The 23,064-nt window shown below is 39.5% G+C and overlaps 2 protein-coding genes across 5 annotated transcripts in view; both read left to right on the forward strand.

Moving 5' to 3' along the window:
• The window catches only part of LOC109908105 (6-phosphofructo-2-kinase/fructose-2,6-bisphosphatase 2), a 33,423-nt gene extending 19,521 nt beyond the window's left edge, over nt 1-13,902 (forward strand). For 2 of the 3 annotated variants that reach the window (XM_020506570.2, XM_031794358.1), the window contains exons 15-16: nt 2,330-2,530; nt 10,459-13,902. In XM_020506570.2, the coding sequence (XP_020362159.1) occupies nt 2,330-2,530; nt 10,459-10,512 (255 nt within the window). In that variant the 3' untranslated portion in view covers nt 10,513-13,902. The remainder of the gene's footprint in view (nt 1-2,329; nt 2,531-10,458) is intronic. The other variant, XR_002257625.2, reaches the window with a different exon arrangement.
• A 644-nt stretch (nt 13,903-14,546) lies between these two features.
• On the forward strand, nt 14,547-21,186 carry LOC116354429 (complement receptor type 1-like). 2 transcript variants are annotated; one of them, XM_031794361.1, is made up of 11 exons: nt 14,547-16,290; nt 16,673-16,873; nt 17,228-17,324; nt 17,675-17,748; nt 18,202-18,441; nt 18,572-18,757; nt 19,005-19,101; nt 19,226-19,299; nt 20,507-20,686; nt 20,931-21,005; nt 21,103-21,186. In XM_031794361.1, the coding sequence occupies exons 1-10, from the start codon at nt 16,233-16,235 to the stop codon at nt 20,939-20,941; spliced, it is 1,218 nt and encodes a 405-aa protein (XP_031650221.1). In that variant the 5' UTR covers nt 14,547-16,232; the 3' UTR covers nt 20,942-21,005; nt 21,103-21,186. The 2 variants fall into 2 exon arrangements, with proteins under 2 accessions (XP_031650221.1, XP_031650220.1); XM_031794360.1 differs by having other exon boundaries at nt 14,549-16,290; nt 18,199-18,441.
• Nucleotides 21,187-23,064: the final 1,878 nt, after the last annotated feature.

Here is a 23,064-nt window from a genome sequence, read left to right on the forward strand (position 1 = left end):
AAAATAAACTGAATGGAGCTAAGCACAGACATAGTCCTAGAGGAAAACCTGGTTTAATGTGCATGCCACCAGAAACTAGGAGATGAATTAAGCTTGCAGCAGGACAATAACCTAAAATACAACGCCAAATCTATACTGGAGCTGCTTACCAAGAAGACGGTGAATGTTCCTGAGAGGCAAAGTTAATTTTTCTTTATTTGTACTATTTTCTACATTGTAGAATAATAGGGAAAACATCAACACAATTAAATAACTCATGGAATCATGTGGTAACAAACAAAGTGTTAAACAAATAAATATATTTGAGATTCTTCAAAGTAGCCACCCTTTGCATTGATGATAGCTTTGCACACTCTTGGCATTCTCTCAACCAGCTTCATGAGTTAGTCACCTGGAATGCATTTCAATTAACAGGTGTGCCTTGTTAAAAGTTAATTTGTGGAATTTCTTTCCTTAATGCGTTTGAGCCAATCAGTTGTGTTGTGACAAGGTAGGGGGATATACAGAAGACAGCCCTATTTGGTAAAAGACCAAGTCTATATTATGGCAAGAACAGCTCAAATAAGCAAAGAGAAACGACAGTCCATCATTGCTTTAAGACATGAAGGTCAGTCAATCCGGAAAATATCAAGAACTTTTAAAGTTTCTTCAAGTGCAGTTGCAAAAAGCATCAAGCTCTATGATGAAACTGGCTCTCATGAGGACAGCCACAGGAAAGGAAGACCCAGAGTTACCTATGCTGAAGAGGATAATTTCATTAGTTACCAGCTGCAGATTGCACCCCAAATAAATGCTTCAGAGTTCAAGTAACACACATCTCAACATCAACTGTTCATAGGAGACTGCGTGAATCAGGCCTTCATGGTCGAATTGTTGCAAAGAAACCACTACTAATGGACACCAATGAGAAGAAGACCCTTGCTTGGGGTAAAGAAACACGAGCAATGGACATTAAACAGGTGAAAATCTGTCCTTTTTGTCTGAGTCCAAATGAGATTTTTGGTTCCAACCGCCGTGTCTTTGTGAGACACTGAGCATGTGTGGTTCCCACCGAGAAGCATGGAGGAGGAGTTGTGGGGGTTCTTTGCTGGTGACACTATCAGTGAGTTATTTTGAATTCAAGGCACACTTAACCAGCATGGCTACCACAGCGTTCTGTAGCGACACACCATCCCATCTGGTTTGCGCTTAGTCCCACTATAATTTGTTTTTCAACCGGACAATGACCCACCACACCTCCAGGCTATGTAAGGCCTATTTGACCAAGAAGGAGAGTGATGGAGTGCTGCATCAGATGACCTGGCCTCCACAGTCACCGGACCTCAACCCAATTGAGATGGTTTGGGATGAGTTGGACCGCAGAATGAAGGAAAAGCAGGCAACAAGTGCTCAGCATATGTGGTAACTCCTTCAAGACTGGAAGGCATTCCAGGTGAAGCTGGTTGAGAGAATGCCAAGAGTGTGCAAAGCTGTGATAAAGGGTTGCTACTTTGAAGAATATATATATATATATATTTAACATTATTTCATTAGTTTTGTTGTCTTCACTATTACTCTACATTGTAGAAAATAAAAACAATTGAATGAGTAGGTGTGTCCAAACTTTTGACTGGTACTCTGTAAATCTATTTAAATCTATAGCAAGACCTGAAAATGGTTGTCAAGCAAGGATCAATATCCAATTTGACAAAGCTTGAAAAATGTTGAAAAGAATAATGGACAATCCAGGTGTGGAATCCAGGTGTGGAAAGCTCTTAGACTTAACCAGAAAGACTCAGTTGTAATCACTGCGAAAGGTGCTTCGACAAAGTATTCACTCAGGGGTGTGAATACTTATGTAAATGAGATATTTCTGTATTTTATTTACAATAGATTTGCTCAAATTGTTTTCACTTTGTCATTATGGGGTTTTGTGTGTAGATGGATGAGAAAAAAACATATCTTTAATCCATGTTTTAATAGTAACACAGCAAACTGTGGAATAAGTCAAGGGGTATGAATATTTTCTGATGGGATTGTAGTTCCGGTGTGAACAGACCTCAGTGCTGTCCCCAGTACAGTGTGTTAACCAGATGTCCCTGGTGGTGTGGGCGTCACACTCATAAAAATGACCACACTGCCTTTTCCTGAGAATAGCCCTGTTAAATGGAGGGAGAATAACATGTCTGGGAAAGGAACCGCAAAGCGCCTTCAATCTTCTGTTTGTTCCAGCTGGATTGTTTTCACAAGAAGTGTAGCAAGCAAGGCGTGTGCACACACACACACACACAGTGAAACACACTTTATTTCTCTCATTTCTGATTCTCTTTCCTTAATCTTGTCTCACCAGGATAAAGTCCGTAATGACGTCGTTCCTGCCACATTCCTACGGAGGAACAGTTTCACCCCGCTGTCCAGTCACGACCAGGTGAAGCGACCGCGCCTCTACAGCGCTGGCAACCTACCTCAATCTCGACGGCCCCTGGCCCCCTTTCTACCCAGCATGCAGTCCTTTGAGGACCCTGAGGGAGCAGAGTTGGCACAAAGCCAAGTTAGTGTTGTCTTTCTGTATGAATGTCTCGCTCTTTTAAATATGTTTATGATGTTACTTATGTCCTTCAACTGAGGCTCGGTGATATGACCTTTCCACAAGCAGTAGGATAAACGTCAGTTACTGCAGGAGAGCACAATGCAAGACGATGATGCACTCAGAGTATCCGCACGGGTGTGCTTCACGCTGCTGCATGGCAATAGCTACAGGACCAAAACTATTTTGTCTCATGCTTCGCAGTCTTAGTTGTTGCGGAAGTCGGCCCGATTCTGCTCTCTATGTGCATCACTGACTCTACCTTTTAACTCTAAAAGCACCCAACATATTTTTTGCTTAAGGGGCGCCAACGGAGGTTATTATTATTGACCCCAAATTGGTAATGATTGCAAAGAGACAATGTCTTTCAAGCAGTAAAACATTCAAATTCCCCCAAATAACCAGATATTTATTTATTATCACACATTTATTGTACAATTTAGGGTGACCAACAGCAGGATTTTGCGGAAAATCCATGAAATCCACTACATGAATAAAAAATGTTGGCAGAATTTTACAGATTAAATGTCCAAACTACACCTGTAAACCCTTCATTTGATTTTCAAATATTTTTTATGTGAGCAAATTAGAGCCGATTTGTGTTAACAAACGATATATTCTTCCTGTATTTAGTTTCAATACAAGCATATTCTACATAGTGGCAAATGCCTTTTGTATTTTGTCCACAATATACACTGTCGTTCAAAAGTTTGGGGTCACCTAGAAATGTCCTTGTTTTTGAAAGAAAAGCAAAACAAAATTGTCCATTAAAATAACATCAAATTGATCATAAATGCAGTGCAGACATTGTTAATTTTGTAAATGACGCTCGAAACGGCAGATTTTTTATGGAATATCTACATAGGCGTACAGAGGCCCATTATCAGCAACCTTCACTCCTGTGTTCCAATGGCACGCTGTGTTAGATAATCAATTTTAAAAGGCTAATTGATCATTAGAAAACCCTTTCACAATTATGTTAGCACAGCTGAAAACTGTTGTGCTGATTCAAGAAGCAATACAACTGGCCACCTTTTAGACTAGTTGAGTATCTGGAGCATCAGCATTTTATGGGTTGGATTACAGGCTCAAAATGTCCAGAAACAAATAAACTTTCCTCTGAAACTTGTCACTCTATTATTGTTCTGAGAAATGAAGGCTATTCCATGCGAGGAATTGCCAAGAAACTGAGATCTCATACAACGCCGTGTGCTACTCCCTTCACAGAAAAACAAGGACATTTCTAAGTGACCCCAAACTTTCGAACAGTAGCGTGTATATATATTTGTTTGTCTATTCAGCTAACCATCGTAAAACAGTAACATTATACTATGCTGTTAAATTTGGTTATGTAGAATACTAATTAATCATTGTGATCTTCCAAGACACTGGGTGTTTCTGAATACCCATACTAGTGTACTAAATAGTATGCAAAAAAAAAGAAAAGGTTTTTATAGTATGTGAAATGTAGTACTCTGAATGTGTCATCTAATGCGCGATTGTGTTGACACCTGCCATTCGTTCATTTTGGTACAGCATGTCAATTCTATCTGATTATCAACTGTTAAAACACCTGAGTAGGAGAAGAGTGAATTCTACTTGAGCAGATATTCCCAAACTGGGGGCAATGCTGTTGTGATTCACATAAAAATGTGATTCACGTAAAAAATGTGTTTTTGTCTTCACATTTTCAACAATATTTACATTTTCCAAAGGGGCTATACAGCAAATATGTTAAATGAGCAACTAATGAGCATGTAGAGCCTCACAAGTTAGATAAAATTGCCTTATTTCAGTCTAACACGGCTATTTACTTACTTTTGTAGCACTTCGTCAGAAGCAACATTTTTGTAAGTAGTTAGGTAACTGTCCTCTCCAAGTTTAGCTCGAATTTTGCTGGAAAGTATTTGAGAAATGTTATTGGTTGACGATAGGCCTATGTCTCGTCTTGCGCTGTGCAGAATATCAGATCTTAGTAATGATTGGAGAAGTGTTTAACATCTCCAGTACAACATCCTTATTATATATACAGTTGAAGTCGGAAGTTTACATACATCTTGGACAAATATATTTAAACTCACTTTCACAATTCCTGACATTTTAATTATAGTAAAAATTTCCTGTCTTAGGTCAGTTAGGATCATCACTTTATTGTAAGAATGTGAAATGTCAGAATAATAGTGATTGATTTCAGCTTTTATTTCTTTAATCACATTCCCAGTGGGTCAGAAGTTTACATACACTCAATTAGTATTTGGTTGCATTACCTTTAAATTGTTTAACTTGGGTCAAATGTTTTGGGTAGCCTCCACAAGCTTCCCACAATAAGTTGGGTGTATTTTGGCCCATTCCTCCTGATAGAGCTGGTGTAACTGAGTCAGGTTTATCGGCCTCTTGCTCGCACACACTTTTTCAGTTCTGCCCACAAATGTTCTATAGGATTGAGGTCAGGGCTTTGCGATGGCCACTCCAATAGCTTGACTTTGTTGTCCTTAAGCCATTTTGCCACAACTTTGGAAGTATGCTTGGGGTCATTGTCCATTAGGAAGACCCATTGGCGACCAAGCTTTAACTGATGTCTTGAGATGTTGCTTCAATATATCCACATAATTTTCCTCCTGCAGCAAAGCACCCCACAACATGATGCTGCCACCCCCATGCTTCACGTTTGGGGTTGTATTCTTTGGCTTGCAAGTTTCCCCCTTTTTCCTCCAAACATAACAATGGTCATTATGGCCAAACAGTTATATATTTTTGTTTCATCAGACCAGAGGACATTTCTCAAAAAAAACTATCTTTGTCCCCATTTGCAGTTGCAAACCTTAGACTGGCTTTTTTATGGCGGTTTTGGAGCAGTGGCTTCTTCCTTGCTGAGTGGCCTTTCAGGTTATGTCGATATAGGACTTGTTTTACTGTGGATATAGATACTTTTGTACCCGTTTCCTCCAGCATCTTCACAAGGTCCTTTGCTGTTGTTCTGGGATTGATTTGCACTTTTCGCACCAAAGTACGTTCATCTCTAGGAGACAGTATGATGGCTGCGTGGTCCCATGATGTTTATACTTGCGTATTATTGTTTGTACAGATGAAAGTGGTACCTTCAGGCATTTGGAAATTGCTCCAAAGGATGAACCAGACTTGTGGAGGTTTACAATTTATTTTCTGAGGTCTTGGCTGATTTCTTTTGATTTTCCAATAATGTCAAGCAAAGAGGCACTGAGTTTGAAGGTAGGCCTTGAAATACATCCACAGGTACACCTCCAATTGACTCAAATCATGTCAATTAGCCTATCGGAAGCTCCTAAAGCCATTACATCATTTTCTGGAATTTTCCAAGCTGTTTAAAGGCACAGTCAACTTAGTGTATGTAAACCTCTGACCCACTGGAATTGTGATACAGGGAAATAATCTGTCTGTAAACAATTGTTGGAAATATTACTTGTCATGCACAAAGTAGATGTCCTAACTGAATTGCCAAATCTATAGTTTGTTAACAAGAATTTTGTGGAGTGGTTGAAAAACAAGTTTAAATGACTCCAACCTAAGTGTATGTAAACTTCCCACTTCAACTGTATATGTAAGCGTAACATGACTGCAAGAGACAGGTTGGAATGTGTGACTGAAATACGGGACAAATCAACCTTTTTTTCTAAATTAGTGGTGTTTGAATTTGTTAATAAAATGCAGGAAATGATTGTTTGGTTGGGGGACGTGGAACAAAGGGCCAAAATGCGGGACTGTCCCACACAATTTGTCCCACACAAGTTTAATGTTTCAAAATATATATTTTAAATTTAAGTTGTTAATTTGATGCATTTCATCCATAGCCACATGTTATGAACATTTTGTCTGTTATTCATTCAAAGTGTTGTATTTCTGTGATACTCAGAAGCTAAGAAATTGGTAATTTTAGAGCTAATCTGACATACCGGTATGACCTACGATGGCCACCGATATGGGCAATGTGGGCGCCGATGCCATCAGCCTTTTAGAAAGCATTAAGAAAGTACTCAGACCCCTAGACTTTTTCCATATTTTGTTACGTTACAGCCTTATTCTAAAATTGATTAAATAAAATCTACATACAATACCCCATAATGACAAAGCGAGTAAAAATAAAAATGTACATAAGTATTCAGACGCTTTGCTATGATACTCAATTGAGCTCAGGTGGATCCTGTTTCCATTGATAATCCTTCAGATGTTTCTTCAACTTGATTGGAGCCCACCTGTGGTAATTATAATTTATTGGACATGATTTGGAAAAGAACACACTGTCTATATCAGGTCTAGAGCTGGCCACCCGGGCCAACCTGAGCAGGGGGAGAAGGGCTTTGGTCAGGGAGGTGACAAAGAACCCGATGGTCACTCTTGACGGGGCACTAGAGTTCCTCTGTGGAGATGGGAGAACCTTCCAGAAGGACAACCATCTCTGCAGCATTCCACCAATCAGGCCCAGACGGAAGCCACTCCTCAGTAAAAGGCACATGACAGCCCACTTGGAGTTTGCCAAAAGGCATCTAAAGGACACTCAGACCATGAGAAACAAGATTCTCTAAAAATGGATTCAATTATATATATTTTTGTTACTTGCCAGCACACGATATCCCCATAATGTCAGAGTGGAATAATGTTTTTCATTTTTTTTAAACAAATTAAAATTGAAAAGTTGAAATGTCTTGAGTCTATAGGTATTCAACCCCTTTTTTATAAGTACCAAGAGTAGAAATTTGCTTAACTAGTCATGTAATATGTTGTATGGACTCACTCTGTGTGCAATAATAGTGGTTGGCATGATTTTTGAATGACTACCTCATCTCTGTACCCCACACATACAATTATCTTTAAGGTCCCTTTAAGGTCGAACAGTGAATTTCAAACACAGGTTTAACCACAAAGACCAGGGAGGTATTCCAATGCCTCGAAAAGAAGGGCACCTATTGGTAGATGGGTACACATTTTTGAAAAGCAGACACTGAATATCCCTTTGAGCATGGTGAACTTATTACACTTTGGATGTTGTATCAATACACCCAGTCATTACAAAGATACAGGTGTCCTTCCTAACTCAGATGCTGGAGTTAGGAAGGACGCTTAATTGACAGTGAAAAAAAGGAAGCCTGTACAGACTAAAAATATTGCAAAACATGCATCCTGTGTGTAACAAGGCACTAAAGTAATACAGCAAAAAATTTATACAACACATTACTGAGTACCACTCTCCATATTTTCAAGCGTAGTGGTGGCTGCATCATGTTATGGGTATGCTTGTAATTGTTAAGGACTGGGTTTTTCAGGGTAAAAAATAAACAGAATGGAGCTAAGCACAGGCAAAGTCTTAGAGGAAAACCTGGTTCAGTCTGCTTTCCACCAGACACCGGGAGATGAATACACCTTTCAGCAGGACAATAACCTAAACACAAGGCCAAGTCTGCACAGGAGTTGATTACAGTACCAAGAAGATGGTGAATGTTCCTGAGTGGCCTAGTTACAGTTTTGACTTAAATCTACTTGAAAATGATTGTCTGGCAATGATCAACAACAAATTGGACAATCCTTGAAGAATTTTGCAAAGAATAATGGGCAACTGTTGCACAATCTAGATGTGGAAAGCTCTTAAACTTACCCTGAAAGACTCTGCTTTAATCACTGCCAAAGATGATTCTAACATGTATTGACTCAGGGATGTGAATACTTATGCAAATTAGATATTTATAAATTACATTTTTTCAAAAAAAAATTGCAACGTGTTTTCGTTTGGCATAGATTTAATTTATTTTGAATTCATGCTGTAACACAAAATGTGGACAAAGTCAAGGTGTATGAATACTTTCTGAAGGCCCGTAGAGTCGTGGTCAAAAGTTTTGAGAATGACACAAATATAAATTTTTACAAAGTCTGCTGCCTCAGTTTGTATGATGGCAATTTGCATATACTCCAGAATGTTATGAAGAGTGATCAGATGAATTGCAATTAACTGCAAATTCCCCCTTCGCCATGCAAATGAACTGAACCCCCCCCCCCCCCCCCCCCCCCCAAAAAACCCGCTGCATTTCAGCCCTGCCACAAAAGGACCAGCTGACATCATGTCAGTGATTCTCTCTTTAACACAGGTGTGAGTGTTTACGAGGACAAGGCTGGAGATCACTCTGTCATGCTGATTGAGTTCGAATAACAGACTGGAAGCTTCAAAGGGAGGGAGGTGATTGGAATCATTGTGCTTCCTCTGTCAATCATGGTTACCTGCAAGGAAACACGTGCCGTCATCATTGCTTTGCACAAAAAGGGCTTCACAGGCAAGGATATTGCTTCCAGCAAGATTGCACCTAAATCAACCATTTATCGCATCATTAAGAACTTCAAGGAGAGCGGTTCAATTGTTGTGAAGAAGGCTTCAGGGCGCCAAAGAAAGTCCAGCAAGCGCCAGGACCGTCTTCTAAAGTTGAGCTTGCTCAGGAATGGCAGCAGGCTGGTGTGAGTGCATCTGCATGCACAGTGAGGCGAACACTTTTGGAGGATGGCCTGGTGTCAAGGGCAGCAAAGAAGCCACTTCTTTCCAGGAAAAACAGCAGGGACAGACTGATATTCTGCAAAAGGTACAGGGATTGGACTGCTGAGGACTGGGGCAAAGTCATTTTCTCTGATGAATCCCATTTCCGATTGTTTGGGGCATCCGGAAAAAAGCTTGTCCGGAGAAGACAAGATGAGCGCTACCATCAGTCCTGTGTCATGCCAACAGTAAAGCATTCTGAGGCCATTCATGTGTGGGGTTGCTTCTCAGCTAAGGGAGTGGGCTCACTCCCAATTTTGCCTAAGAACACAGCCATGAATAAAGAATGGTACCAACACATCCTCCGAGAGCAACTTCCCCCAACCATCCAGGAACAGTTTGGTGACGAACAATGCCTTTTCCAGCATGATGGAGCACCTTGCCATAAGTCAAAAGTGATAACTAAGTGGCTCGGAGAACAAAACATCGATATTTTGGGTCCATGGCCAGGGAACTTCCCAGACCTTAATCCCATTGAGAACTTGTGGTCAATCCTCAAGAGGAGGGTAGACAAACAAAAACCCACAAATTCTGACACACTCTAAGCATTGATTCTGCAAGACTAGGCTGCCATCAGTCAGGATGTGGCCCAGAAGTTAATTGACAGCATGCCAGGGTGGATTGCAGAGGTCTTGAAAAAGAAGGGTCAAAACTGCAAATATAGACTCTTTGCATCAACTTCATGTAATTGTCAAAAAATCCTTTGACACTTATGAAAGGCTTGTAATGATACTTCAGTATTCCATAGTAACATCTGACAAAAATATCCAAAGACACTGAAGCAGCAAACTTTGTGGAAATTAATATTTGTGTCATTCTCAACTTTTGGCCACGACTGTAATTTCAGGATACATACATCTACTTCTGTGCTAAATTTGGTGCTTTTGTCACAAAGTTTACTATTGAGTCCACATTTTTAGTTTCGCCACACACCACTACTATACAAAATATATTTTTCATTCATCTTTTTTTAACATGTAAATTATGCTAAATAGTTTTTTGTTGTTGTCTGTAACTAGTTGCTTGCCAAAGCCCTAACATTTTCAGAAGAATCAGAGGGGCCGCACCATTTACCCATGTTGATGCTTTTAGGGTTAAATTATAAATATTGTTTTAATCTGCAGTTTTAGTTTCCCCATTTGCCTCATTAAAGTTGATCATTTCTAAAAACAGCTTATTATAAAACAGAGTAAGCTGTGTCTTGTGATTGACCTCACCCTCCTCTGTCTGAGCTCAAGTGTAGCAGAGGCCAGTCAAAACAAACTATGAGGATGGCCCCTGGCCTTGGCACAGCTTTGCATGGATGTAACACTCTGTTTCCCCCTCCTTCTGCCTCTTAAAGGAGTATCTCAACTGCTTCAGCCCAGGAGATGCAGAAGATGCTGTCCACAGTTGAAGAGGACAGAGAAGGGTGTCTCCACTCCCCCACATTTTCGCTGCCATCAGATCTGGGTTCAAATACAATTTAGAAATCTTGTTAAATACCTTTAGTGTTCGCTTTAGCTTGCCTGGAGTGCCAGGTGGGTAGTGTTTGCTTTAGCTTGCCTGGAGTGCCAGGTGGGTAGTGTTTGCTTTAGCTTGCCTGGAGAGCCAGGTGGGTAGTGTTTGCACTTTGGGGACTTTTCTGCTGATTCCATTGCAATAGGCAAGCGCTATAAAGCACAGCTAAATAATTTGTAATTATTTCAAATAGTATTTGAACCCAGGTACCCTCTGTCTGCTCAGGCTTGCTTCATACCATGCCAGCCTTACCAATTTGATTGTCAAGCAGGAGTTCAAGCACACTGTCTTAGCAGCAAATTAGGTATGGAATGTGGTTGTTGTAGTGGCCAGAATTTGTTCTACAGTTCCCTTTCTGTTGCCATCTGTTAGATAGATGGTGTGTGTGGGTGAAGAGCGATATGATTTGAGACAAACATGACCTTGCGCGCACACACTTATCAACAGTCAACGTTTAGTTTATTGTGAACTGCACTTTAGAATGTTGAATAGAGGACATCCTTGAGATTATTTGTCTCAGTAGATTTGAGACATTCAGTGATTTTTCTATTACAATGTATTTCATTTACACTGTAACTAATGGAGAGGGTTGCCACACTGAAAAAATGTATCAAAAACAAAGCACTGACTACAAACACTGTCTTATCCTTAAATTATTATCCTTTAATTCTACAATGTAGTTTATAAACAATTACTTAAGATCTTATGAATAATATATTCTGAACAAAAATCTAAATGCAACATGCAACAATTTTAATGGTTTAACTGAGTTACAGCTCATATAAGGAAATTAGTCAATTTAAATAAAAAAAATAGGCCCTAATCTATGGATTTGACATGACTGGGCAAGGTCGCAGCCATTGGGGCCTGGGAAGGGCATAAGCCCACCCACTTGGGAGCCAGGCCCAGCCAATCAGAATGAGCTTTTCCTCACAAAAGGGCTTTATTACAGACAGAAATAGTCCTCAGAAATTAACATTAAATTCTCTGGCAACAGTTCTGGTGGGCATTCCTGCAATCAGCATGCCAATTGCACACTCCCTCAACTTGAGACATATGTGGCATTGTGTTGTGTGACACAACTGCACATTTTAGTGCTCTTTTGTTGTCCCCAGCACAAGGTGCACCTAATGATCATGCTGTTTAATCAGCTTCTTGACATGCCACACCCGTCAGGTGGATGGATTGTCTTGGCAAATGAGAAATGCTCACTAACAGAGATGTGCATACATTTGTTTACATCATTTGAGAAATTTATTTTTGTGCGTATGGAACATTTCTGGGATCTTTTATTTCAGCTCATGAAACATAGGACCAACACTTTTACATGTTGTCTTTTTATATTTTTGTTCAGTGTATGTACCCCTTTAATTGGATAGTTGAATATCATCTCTTTTGAACATTCTCATACTTGACCAGCCTTGTTTCCTCAGTGAGAGTACAAATGCTGAAATACCACCATACAGGATTTAACATTTTGGCTTAAGAGTTAATGTTATTAGTTAGTCACATGTTACTTTTACATGTTACATTACTGTGTGTGTATAGAGTTCACATTTCACACTGCAATTCTGTCACATATTCATGGCCATGTTATGAAACACCCATGTCTTTGCATTATCAATGTATCAATTGCATGTCCTCAGCTAAAATGGCAACATGATTTAAGGGGGCAAATATTTTTTAGACAGTACTACTGTAGTTACAGTCAACATGCCATGACATCAACATTTTGGAATATTGATTCTTACATTTGCTATAGTGACATTTGAAAAAGCACAGCGTAATCGAAGATGGGTGCTTTCATACTTACAGTTCACTGATTGTGTCCAACCATGTGCATCTTGTTTATTACTGCCACATTGATCATGTTAAAGTCAATGCTGCTCTAAAGTGCTTCTGTGCCGGTGTTTAGCAACATTACTTTGTGGCTGTTACAAGACAATGTTATTATATAAGTAGGCAGTCAGTCAGTAGCCTGTAAGACTACAACATACTGAATGATATAATGGTATGATGCTGTAAGATATTTTTAGATCACTAGAATTATCTGATGTAAGTGTAAATTATTGAAGAAATTATGTTGTACTCTGTCAGAACGTCTTGCTCATGGCAGTTTGACTTGACTTGGTTCTCTGGTACATAATGTGGCCAGATGTATTGAGCTCATTGGGAGGTGTCATCCTGTTTAGATGTTTCCACTACAACTCCCTGTCTCTCTCAAGCCAGGGCAAGCCTGTGGCAGAACCCTGGCTATGGGGCAAGACTGGGAGTGGCTTCCTGGGTATAATAACCAAGATGACTCAATCTTCTCATATTTTACCTACAGTATCTGTGAAAGAGGACTAATACAATAAGTGTCTGAAAGACGTAAAGGGAAGGTGGCAGCAGGGGATTGGGGATGTTCAAATGTTTCCAGACTGGTGTGTCATAGGGGAAAGGGGTTGGTTCATTGTTATACTACCATCTGAAACTTCAGTGTCTGTGTATAGCATGAACTACTGAAGCATAGGGTACATTATTCTCACAGGAAGTATTTATTTGGTTCAATCAGCAGGCGTGCCTCCTTTTGACTATATATTTTTTTCATTTCTGTTATTGGAAACAGTAATGTCCTTGTCACGCATTACCGCTTTCACAGCCTTGTTTGTGTATCAGTGGTCATCTTTCGCAAGACTGCATTGTACTACACTCGAGGCAACCATTTACCTAAACCAACAACACTTTAAGGTGTGGAGACATTGTAATGAAATGTTATGAGTCATATATAAACTTGTATTACTGTATTTGTAAATTAGGACAATTCTGAACTATAGTTGGAATAGAAATAATAAATTGTTGGGTTTTCGGATGTGTAGGGAACTTAAATGGTGCTTTCTATAAATGTGTCAAACTCATTCCATGGAGGGCCGAGTGTCTGTGGGTTTTCGCTCCTCCCTTGTACTTGATTGATGAATTAAGGTCACTAATTAGTAAGGAACTCTCCTCACCTGGTTGTCTAGGTCTTAATTGAAAGGAAAAAAATAAAGTCAGCAGACACTAGGCCATCCATGGAATTAGTTTGACACCCCTGCTATAAACCAATGACAGACCGAGGACCAAAATAAATCAGCACTCTGCCTATAGGCATCCTGTCCTTGGATGAGTGGTTCATCAGTAATCAAATGTTGATAACATGGCTAGTCTACACATGCACTGAACAAAAATATAAACGCAACAAAGATTTTACTGAGTTACAGTTCATATAAGGAAATCAGTCCATTAAAATAAATGATTTATGCCCTAATCTATGGATTTCACATGACTGGGAGTACAGATATGGATCTGTTGGTCACAGATGCCTTTAAAAAAAAAAAGTAAATTAAAGGGTAGTGGCGTAGATCAGAAAACCAGTCAGTATCTGGTGTGGCCACCATTTACCTCATGCAGCGTGACATCTCCTTCGCATAGAGTTGATCAGGTTGTTGATTGTAGGCTGTTGATTGTGGCCTGTGGAATTTTGTCCCATTCCTCTAATGGCTGTGCGAAGTTGCTGGATATTGGCAAGGACTGGAACATGTTGTTGTACACGTTGCTCCAGAGCATCCCAGACATGCTCAATGGGTGTCATGTCTGGTGAGTATGCAGGCCATGGAAGAACTGGGACAGTTTCAGCTTCCAGGAATGGTGTACAGGTCCTTGCGACATGGGTCTGTGCATTATCATGCTGAAAGATGAGGTGATGGCAGTGGATGAATGGCACGACAATGGGCCTCAGGATCTGGTCACGGTATTGCTGTGCGTTCAATTTGCCATAGATAAAATGCCATTGTGTTCGTTGTCCATAGCTTATGCCTGCCCATACCATAACCTTACCGCCACCATGGGGCAATCTGTTCACAACATTGACATCAGAAAACCGCTCACCCACACAACACAATGCCATCTACCTTGTACAGTTGAAACCAGGATTAATCTTAAGAGCACACTTCTCCAGCGTGCCAGTGGCCATTGAAGGTGAGCGTTTGCCCACAAGTCGTTTACGACGACGAATTTCAGTCAGGTCAAGACACCGGTGAGGACGACAAGCTCGCAGATCAGCTTCCCTGAGATGATTTCTGACAGTTTGTGCAGAAATTCTTCAGTTGTGCAAACAGTTTCATCAGCCATCCTGCAGGTGAAGAAGCCAGCTCTGGAGGTCCTGGGCTGGCGTGGATCCACGTGGTCTTGGGGTGTGAGGCCAGTTAGAAATATTGCCAAATTCACAAAAATGACATTGGAGGCAGCGTATGGTAGAGAAATTAACAATTATCTGGCAAAAGCTATGGTGGACATTCCTGCTGTCAGCATGGCAATTCCATGCTCCCTCAAAACTTGAAACATATTTGGCATTGTGGCCTTTTTATTGTTCCCAGTACAAGGTGCACCTGTGTAAAGATCATGCTGTTTAATCAGTTGCTTTATATGCCACATCTGTCAGGTGGATGGGTTATTTTGGCAAAGGAGAAATGCTCACTAACCGGGATGTAAACACATTTTTGCGCAACATTTGAGAGAAGTAAGGTTTTTGTGCGTTTGGAACATTTCTGGGATAATTTATTTCAGGTCATGAAACATGGGACCAACCCTTTACATGTTGTGTTTATAGTTTTGTTCAGTGTAGTTAAGTTTTATACAAATACAATTGGGGACAGTAAACAAGTTGACAAGCTAGACTTTTATTAGTTATGTTTTGATAATAAGAAGTTTTATGGGAACTGGGTTGGGTGGAAACTGGGTTGCCCTGCCAGTTTAACTACCATCATAGGAAACATATTTTGTCTGTCCAAAGCATGTACAGAACAGAGGGTGTGGTAAACTAGTGCTCCCACAACAAGTTCAGTGGCATAATCTTGCCTCACTGCATTTTGTGTGCAGAAGTTAGAATTGTATAATCTTACTAAGATGGGAGTGTTTCTCTCTGTGGATCTGCTCTGCAACATGAATTCAGGCTATTGGAATTAAATTAAATTAAATTGGAGGATCAGGAGTGGAGGGGAAATCAGTGAAGAGGCAGACAATGCTAGTGTAATCTAATCATGTTCTGTCAAGCTTTTTTTTTCAATCTTGGTCCTATATATTTGGCTCTTAGATTTGTCCCCAAAGGGAAATGGGCCATAGAGCTTTCCACACTTATCTTAACAGATTTCAGGATGAAATTTGATATGTAAAACATATCAACTTTGACTCACTCCTATTTTGGAATGCATCTTAGTCCACTTATCATACATGATTTACAAATATCAGTGGGAAAACACAGGTTGTAGGCTAAACAATGTAGCTTACTAATGGGCCAGTTTGTTTAGCATGGCCCAGTGACCCAGTTGGGTGGAGATTTCACTTAAGGCCAATGGAATGGTCTAAAATGTGCAAACTCCGCCCACCCGGGGCACCAGGCCATGCAAAACGAACACGCCCCGTGAGTAAAGCCTAAGTAGCTGACGTAAATAAACATCTGAATAGAAATAAGCCTACTTACATGTCTACTCCACCCTCCCAACTATAAAATACAGCCTACTCTAGATAGTATTTTATTAAGCACAATAACATTTCAACGGGTAGGCCTACAGATCCGAATGCACAATAAACGTGGATGAAATGATGAATCTGGGATATAAAATCATGTTCTTTTTATCAATTGCCATACATGCCTCAGGTAAGATTATTATATTCGTAAACATAACATTGCACAGACCACTGTAACACCGACAATGTCATTTCTAGAATTTGTATTAATCGTTATTAATGCAGTGATTGAAATTGCCACTGTTGATAAGTACTACAAAGCAGGATAAATGAGTTAACCAGCTAACTTGCCTAAATATATTGAAATATTGTAATTGTTTTTTAGAAAGATAAGCTTGGAATGGACATGGTGTAATTGTCTCAACAACCAAAAACACATTGAAGTTTATTTCTTAATGAAGCAGAAAGTCAATAGTTATTTAAAAATATATATTTTTAACAACGTTAGCTAACTCTTGATTGATTCTGATTCTTCTGTACCTCTCTGGTGTGGCTCATTTGTTTGTAAACAGCTGAAGTTCCATCGAAATGTGGTACGCCGCCGTCCTTTCCCCACATGCAAGTCAGGGCCAAATACCTGAGACAGAAAAACATATTCAGCGAAGGAGCTAAAGTCCTCTACAGATGTGTTGAGGGCTACACTCAGTACAAAGGCATTCGTTCTATCATGTGTGAAGCTGGAAAATGGACAATGTTATCCATGAAGTGTGAAAGTAAGTAATAGGCTACAGCTAAGCATTTAGCTCCGTGTATTGTTGTTGTGCATAACACTGGTTCAATGAATGTCATGTCATCATATCATTATGGTTATGATAAGTGTCTCTCTGTCTGAGTCTGTGATATGTGGGATGAGATTTTTGTGGCAAGGAGCTATCATTTGACACTACTCTGGTGGTTGCAAAGAGAGAGAATTTGGGAAGTTGAATGTATATTCCCTTCAGTCGTTGAGGGCTGCAGTGTCGCTGTCTTAACACCTCTCTCTATGAGTCTTTATGTTGATTTTGGCGCATCCACCCTGGATTCGTTCCCTGACTGCTCTGCTGCTTTTTAATGTGTCCTCTCCTTAGAGAAAACGTGTGGATCTGCTGGGGAGTTGTTCAATGGACACTATGATTACACAGGGGCTTCGTTCAGGGACAAGGCATATGCAGTGTGCAATGAGGGGTAAGTATCCCACTGGACAAAAACTGACTCGATCAATGTGTTTTCCACATCATTTTAACCCAAAAAATCTATGTGATGACATTGAATCAATGTGGAAAACTGATTGGATTTGCAAAAAGTCATCTAGAAGGGCATTTCATCTTTTTTTTTCACCTAACTTTTAAACTAAATGATGTAGTGACATTTTTTGTTGTTTTCACGTTGAATTCACATTAGTTGAAAACTCAACCAAATGTTATAAAAACTAGACATTGAACTGACATCCTTGCCCAGTGGGAAGTGTCTTGAATGTAATGAAATAGGCCTATAGCCTGAGATTTGTTTTCATCCTCTCTGTGATATTGGAACAGGTTTACACTGAAGGGGATGGAATACAGAATGTGTAAAGAGTCTGGCTGGAGTGGAGAGATTCCCACTTGTGAAGGTGTGCAACATTCAATGACCAATCTTACAGTAATATGCAGCAATAAGATCTATCCCTTTCTAAGTAGGATACATAACACACCTCCTAATCAATGTAGCAGGTCCTGCTGTATGAAATACCAGACTGGCATGACCCTGTACTTGTCTAAGAGATTGTAGGCACCACACACCAAGATACTCCTGTTGAGACTTGACCATGTTGGCCTTGGACATTCAGTCCGTAGTTGTCCCATTATCTCAAAAGCATGATAATATCACATAAACAAATGTTTCTTTAGGCTACTACAGCATGGCTAATGTCCTATCTACTGTACTGCAATGCTTTTAACCAAAGCATAAGCTCATTGTCTCCGTGGAGGCATCTCCAAAATGAGACACATTAACAATTGTCATTATTGATGCAAAAATGAATTAAACAAAACCACTAACATTTTAAATGTCCTCATTTTAGTAGGAGGTAAACCACAAGTGGTTCCAGCAGAAGTGATCTGCCCTGATCCTTCTGTGGCCAACGGTGTGAAGCTGAGTGAGGCTGACTCAGTGTACAGGGTCGGAGACTCAGTGACCTTCAGCTGCTCTGAGGGTTTCCTCCTGACTGGAGCCCAGCAGCTTACCTGTGGACCAGATGGCCAGTGGCAGCCCCAGCTCCCACTCTGTCATTCCTCTGATATAACTCAAAGCTCCAAGCCTGATGGTAAACATAACACCATCCAAGATCTCTCTCTTTGATCATTGAAAAATATAATACATGTTATGATGCATTGGTATTATACTAGATGTACTTTCTATCTTTTGTCAAAATGGTCCATCTCCCTTTCCTTTAGGCAGATGTAGAGTGCCACCGTACCTCCCCAACGCACACCTTTCTGACCGCTATATAACACAGACAGACTTTGGTCCTGGTGAACGGGTCCGTTACAGTTGTGCCTTGGGATACGTGAGAGCAGGAGGCGCTTACCATAGTACCTGTGTCAGTGGGAAGTGGACGCCAGTAACTCTGAGATGTGAACGTAAGTATTAATGATGTTCAGAATATATTAAATGTATATGCACAGTATATAGTACATAAAGAACATTCAACAAAATGCAACTGCTCTGTCTCATAGGTAGCGTGTTAAGGAGGTTGCACTTATCTTGTTTAACCATTAGGTGGCAGCAGATCCATAGCTAGTCTATATTATATCACTCTGTGGGAGTGAAGGTGTGTGTATTTTGTTCTTTCCCAAAAAATGTATTGTGAAAGTTTCTTGTCCAAAGGCAAATCATGTGGATCTGCTGGAGAGATCATTTATGGTGATTTCATTTATACCGGTGTACAGTTTGGGGATACAGCTACAGGGGTTTGTAACGAGGGGTAAGTATTCTGTTACCATGTCTATTTTCTCTCGAGGCTACCTAACCCTCATAACTGTTACAGTGTACAAATAAAATTATGCATTGCCAGATTAAATCACTTTTTGTGTCCATTTTTTAACCAGGTATCAACTGGTTGGACGGGATGTAAGAAATTGCATGACTGATGGCTGGGATGGGCGTGTTCCGGTCTGTGAAGGTAGGCTGTCACATACATGTTTTACATAGGCTACTGGTCGTTTCCACACCAGCGGGAGCAGGAAATAGTTTTGGTATCTCAGATTGTCCCGCCAATTCTCACATAGCAACTTCATTGGGAGGAAGAATGTTTGACATGTTTTTTTACATTTGTATCACAAAGTAATTTTGAGAAAATCATGATGAAAGTGGATATTTTAGGCCCTTTTTAGAGCTATACATGCCTCCTGTAAGGGCCCTATGATCCGTGAACCGTACACAATACAGACAACATTTTGGTGTCATTATACTCCTTAATGTGTTCTCTAAAATATGGAGTATGTCTACATTCTGAAACACAATTTTTCACATTAATTTATTCAACATTGAAATATTAATATCTCAAACTCTTTTTGATTCGGTTCATTTCAGACATATTATTTGTAACAATATATACTGTACAAGTATATACATACAATTTCCAGAGTTGGCGCTCTGCTAATCCTGAAGGTATTATACATTTTATGAGCACCATCAACACAGTGAATGGGAAATTCCCTCTGCTGGTGACTTGCTGAATGTGCAATCCTAAAGGAGGGCTGTGATTGGTTAATTACCTATAATATACATTTCTATGTATAAAATGGGTCATGTCATTAAAAGTACCAGAGAGACCATTCTAGAAATGTGACATGTTTGAAGAGTATATTGTTACAAACAATATGTCTACAAATAAGCAAAATGTTGAATAAATGAATGTGAGAATGTGTATTTCAGAATGTAGACATACTCCATATTTTAGAGAACACATTAAGGAGTATAATGACACCAAGATGTTGTCTGTATTGTGTACGGTTCACGGATCATAGGGCCTTACAGGAGGCATGTATAGCTCTAAAATAGGGCCTAAAATATCCACTTTCATCATGATTTTCTCAAAAATGGTTTGTGATACAAATGGAAAAAGCTTTTCAAGCATCCTTCCTCCCAATGAAGTTTTTATGTGAGATTTGCCAGAACAGTCTGAGATACCAAAAATAATTTCTGCTCTCGCTGGCGTGGAACCGAATCGCCCTATTGCACCACACAGTATCTGGGTCATAGGTAAATTGCTTTAGGTATCATTGTTTTAGTTTATAACATCCCTGAACTTCCAATACTGTCACCATAATATTTTCTAAATTGTTGTAATGTAATCATGTAAAATCATATAAATGTGTGTCTTTCAGCTGTGCAGTGTGCTGAACCTCCTACGGTGGTAAATGGAGTAACAAATGGCTATTTGGAACCACCTTACTTGTACAGCACTGTGATTGGCTATCGATGTCGCGTAGGGAAACTGATTGGAGCGAGAGAGATCTACTGTACCAAAGATGGGACATGGAGTGATCCACCTCCAGAGTGCAAAGGTTCCAAATCCTTTTCAAGTCTATAGCTTCTCCAGCTGCACTATTTTGCAATGTTTTTTAGCAAACTAGGAACACCCCTTAGGTGTTGAGAACTTGGCCCCGAGAGTAATGTTAGGGAACAAACCACTCATCCCCTTTAAAAACAATAGAATGAAAACGTATGTTGTCATTTAAATGCTCAATTGACAAGAGGAGCAAGAATGTCTCTTAAGTTTGGTGACTCTGTGGCATTTGTCTGTGATAGGGGCATGGTGATGGATGGACCAGGCACCATCACATGTGGCCTGGAAGGGAAATCCTGCCCTTACCACATGAAAATGTGAGTAATTCTGAATGTTCTATTCACTGACAATATAACACTTTGTAGGCTTGGCTGATACATAACTGGAGTGCATTTTTTAAATCTTGTTTTACAGACCGGAAGAAAGGAAAGTCAGCTACAATTGATCATTATCCTGAATGGCACCAACTCATCAACTTTACCATAATAACTTTTACCATAATAATTCAACTCAATCCATTTTATCTAGTGGTGTAAAGTACTTAAGTAAAAATACTTTAAAGTTCTACTTAAGTTGTTTTTTGGGGTATCTGTACTTGACTTTTTATATTTTTGACAACTATTATTTCACTACATTCCTAAAGCAAATGATGTACTTTTTTACTTCATCCATTTTCCCTGAACCTGAAAAGTACTAATTACATTTAGAATTCTTAGCACGACAGGAAAATGGTCTAATTCACAACCTTTTCAAGAGAACATCCCTAGACATCCCTACTGCCTCTGATCTGGCGGACTCACTAAACACATACTTTGTTTGTAAATGGCGTCTGAGTGTTGGAGTGTGTACCTGCCTATCCATAAAAATAAAAAATAAAAACAAGAAAATGTGGCCGTCTGCTTTGCTTAATATAAGGAATTTGAAATGATTTATACTTGTACTTTTACTTTTGATACTTAATTTAGTATATTTTAGCAATTATATGTACTTTTAATACTTAAGTATATTTAAAACCAAATACTTTTAGACTTTTACTCAAGTAGTATTTTACTGGGTGACTTTGACCCATGAGTACAAAGTTCATAGGAGCATGTCAAATTGTGTGTCAAATGAAAGCTAAGAGTCCATTATTATTGTTTACATTGTGACATATATACAGCCATTTTACATCTTAAAAATGTAGAATAAGCAACGGCTTTGATTTCTGGTCAAATATATGGTAAAAAAATAAATAATAATTGGTCCATGCCAATTAGCCAGGCTCTTTTATGCCCTCTTCCGAATGGTAGCTATAAATGCAGAGGTTGCGCACAGTGTAACAACATGATGAAGTGTGAATATATCTGCCACCCACATACAGGAAAACAGTTCCAAATTAATGACATTATTACGTGCTCTACCACCCATGTTATTTACATGATTAAATGTCCATGTGGTATGTAGGTAAAGCCTCTTGTTCTTTCAAGCAGAGAATTAGTGAACATTAAAGTTCAATCAGGAGAAATGACAGGGATTATACAATCGCAGTACATTTTAATGACCAAAAATGTGACATTTCTACCTTTTTAGATTTTGTGGCATTAAGAAAGTTAAGATATCAGGCAGGGGAGGCGATATAAATAATACTCTGAGCAAAAGAGAATGTTTTGGGATGTTCACCCTCCAGACATTCTTTCCTAAAGGTCTTAATGATGAAATGCTATGTTATGTATGTTATGTTGTAAATGTGAACATTAATTACTTATTTATTTTTCACATTTATTTAACCAGGTAAGTTAGTTGAGAACAAGTTCTCATTTACAACTGCGACCTGGCCAAGATAAAGCAAAGCAAGTGCGACACAAACAACAACACAGAGTTACACATGGAATAAACAAGCATAGAGTCAATAACTCAATAGGAAAAAAAGAAAGTCTATATACAGTGTGTGCAAATGACGTGAAGAGGAAGGCAATAAATAGGCCATAGTAATTACAATTTAATTAATTACAATTTAGCAGATTAACACTGGATTGATAAAAAGCTGCTCAGATAGCTGATGTTTAAAGTTAGTGAGGGAAATGTAATTCTCAAGCTTCAGCGATTTTTGTAATTCATTCTAGTCACTGGCAGCAGAGAACTGGAAGGAAAGGCGGCCAAAGGAGGTGTTGGCTTTGGGGATGACCAGTGAGATATACCTGTTGGAGCACGTGCTACGGGTGGGTGTTGTTATCGTGACCAGTGAGCTGAGATAAGGCAGAGCTTTACCTAGCATAGACTTACAGATGACCTGGAGCTAGTGGGTCTGGCGACAAATATGTAGCGAGGGCCAGCCGACTAGAGCATACAGGTTGTAGTGGTGGGTGCTATAAGTGGCTTTGGTAACAAAACAGATGG

Source organism: Oncorhynchus kisutch, linkage group LG17 (assembly GCF_002021735.2).
Source record: "Oncorhynchus kisutch isolate 150728-3 linkage group LG17, Okis_V2, whole genome shotgun sequence".
NCBI lineage: Eukaryota > Metazoa > Chordata > Actinopteri > Salmoniformes > Salmonidae > Oncorhynchus > Oncorhynchus kisutch.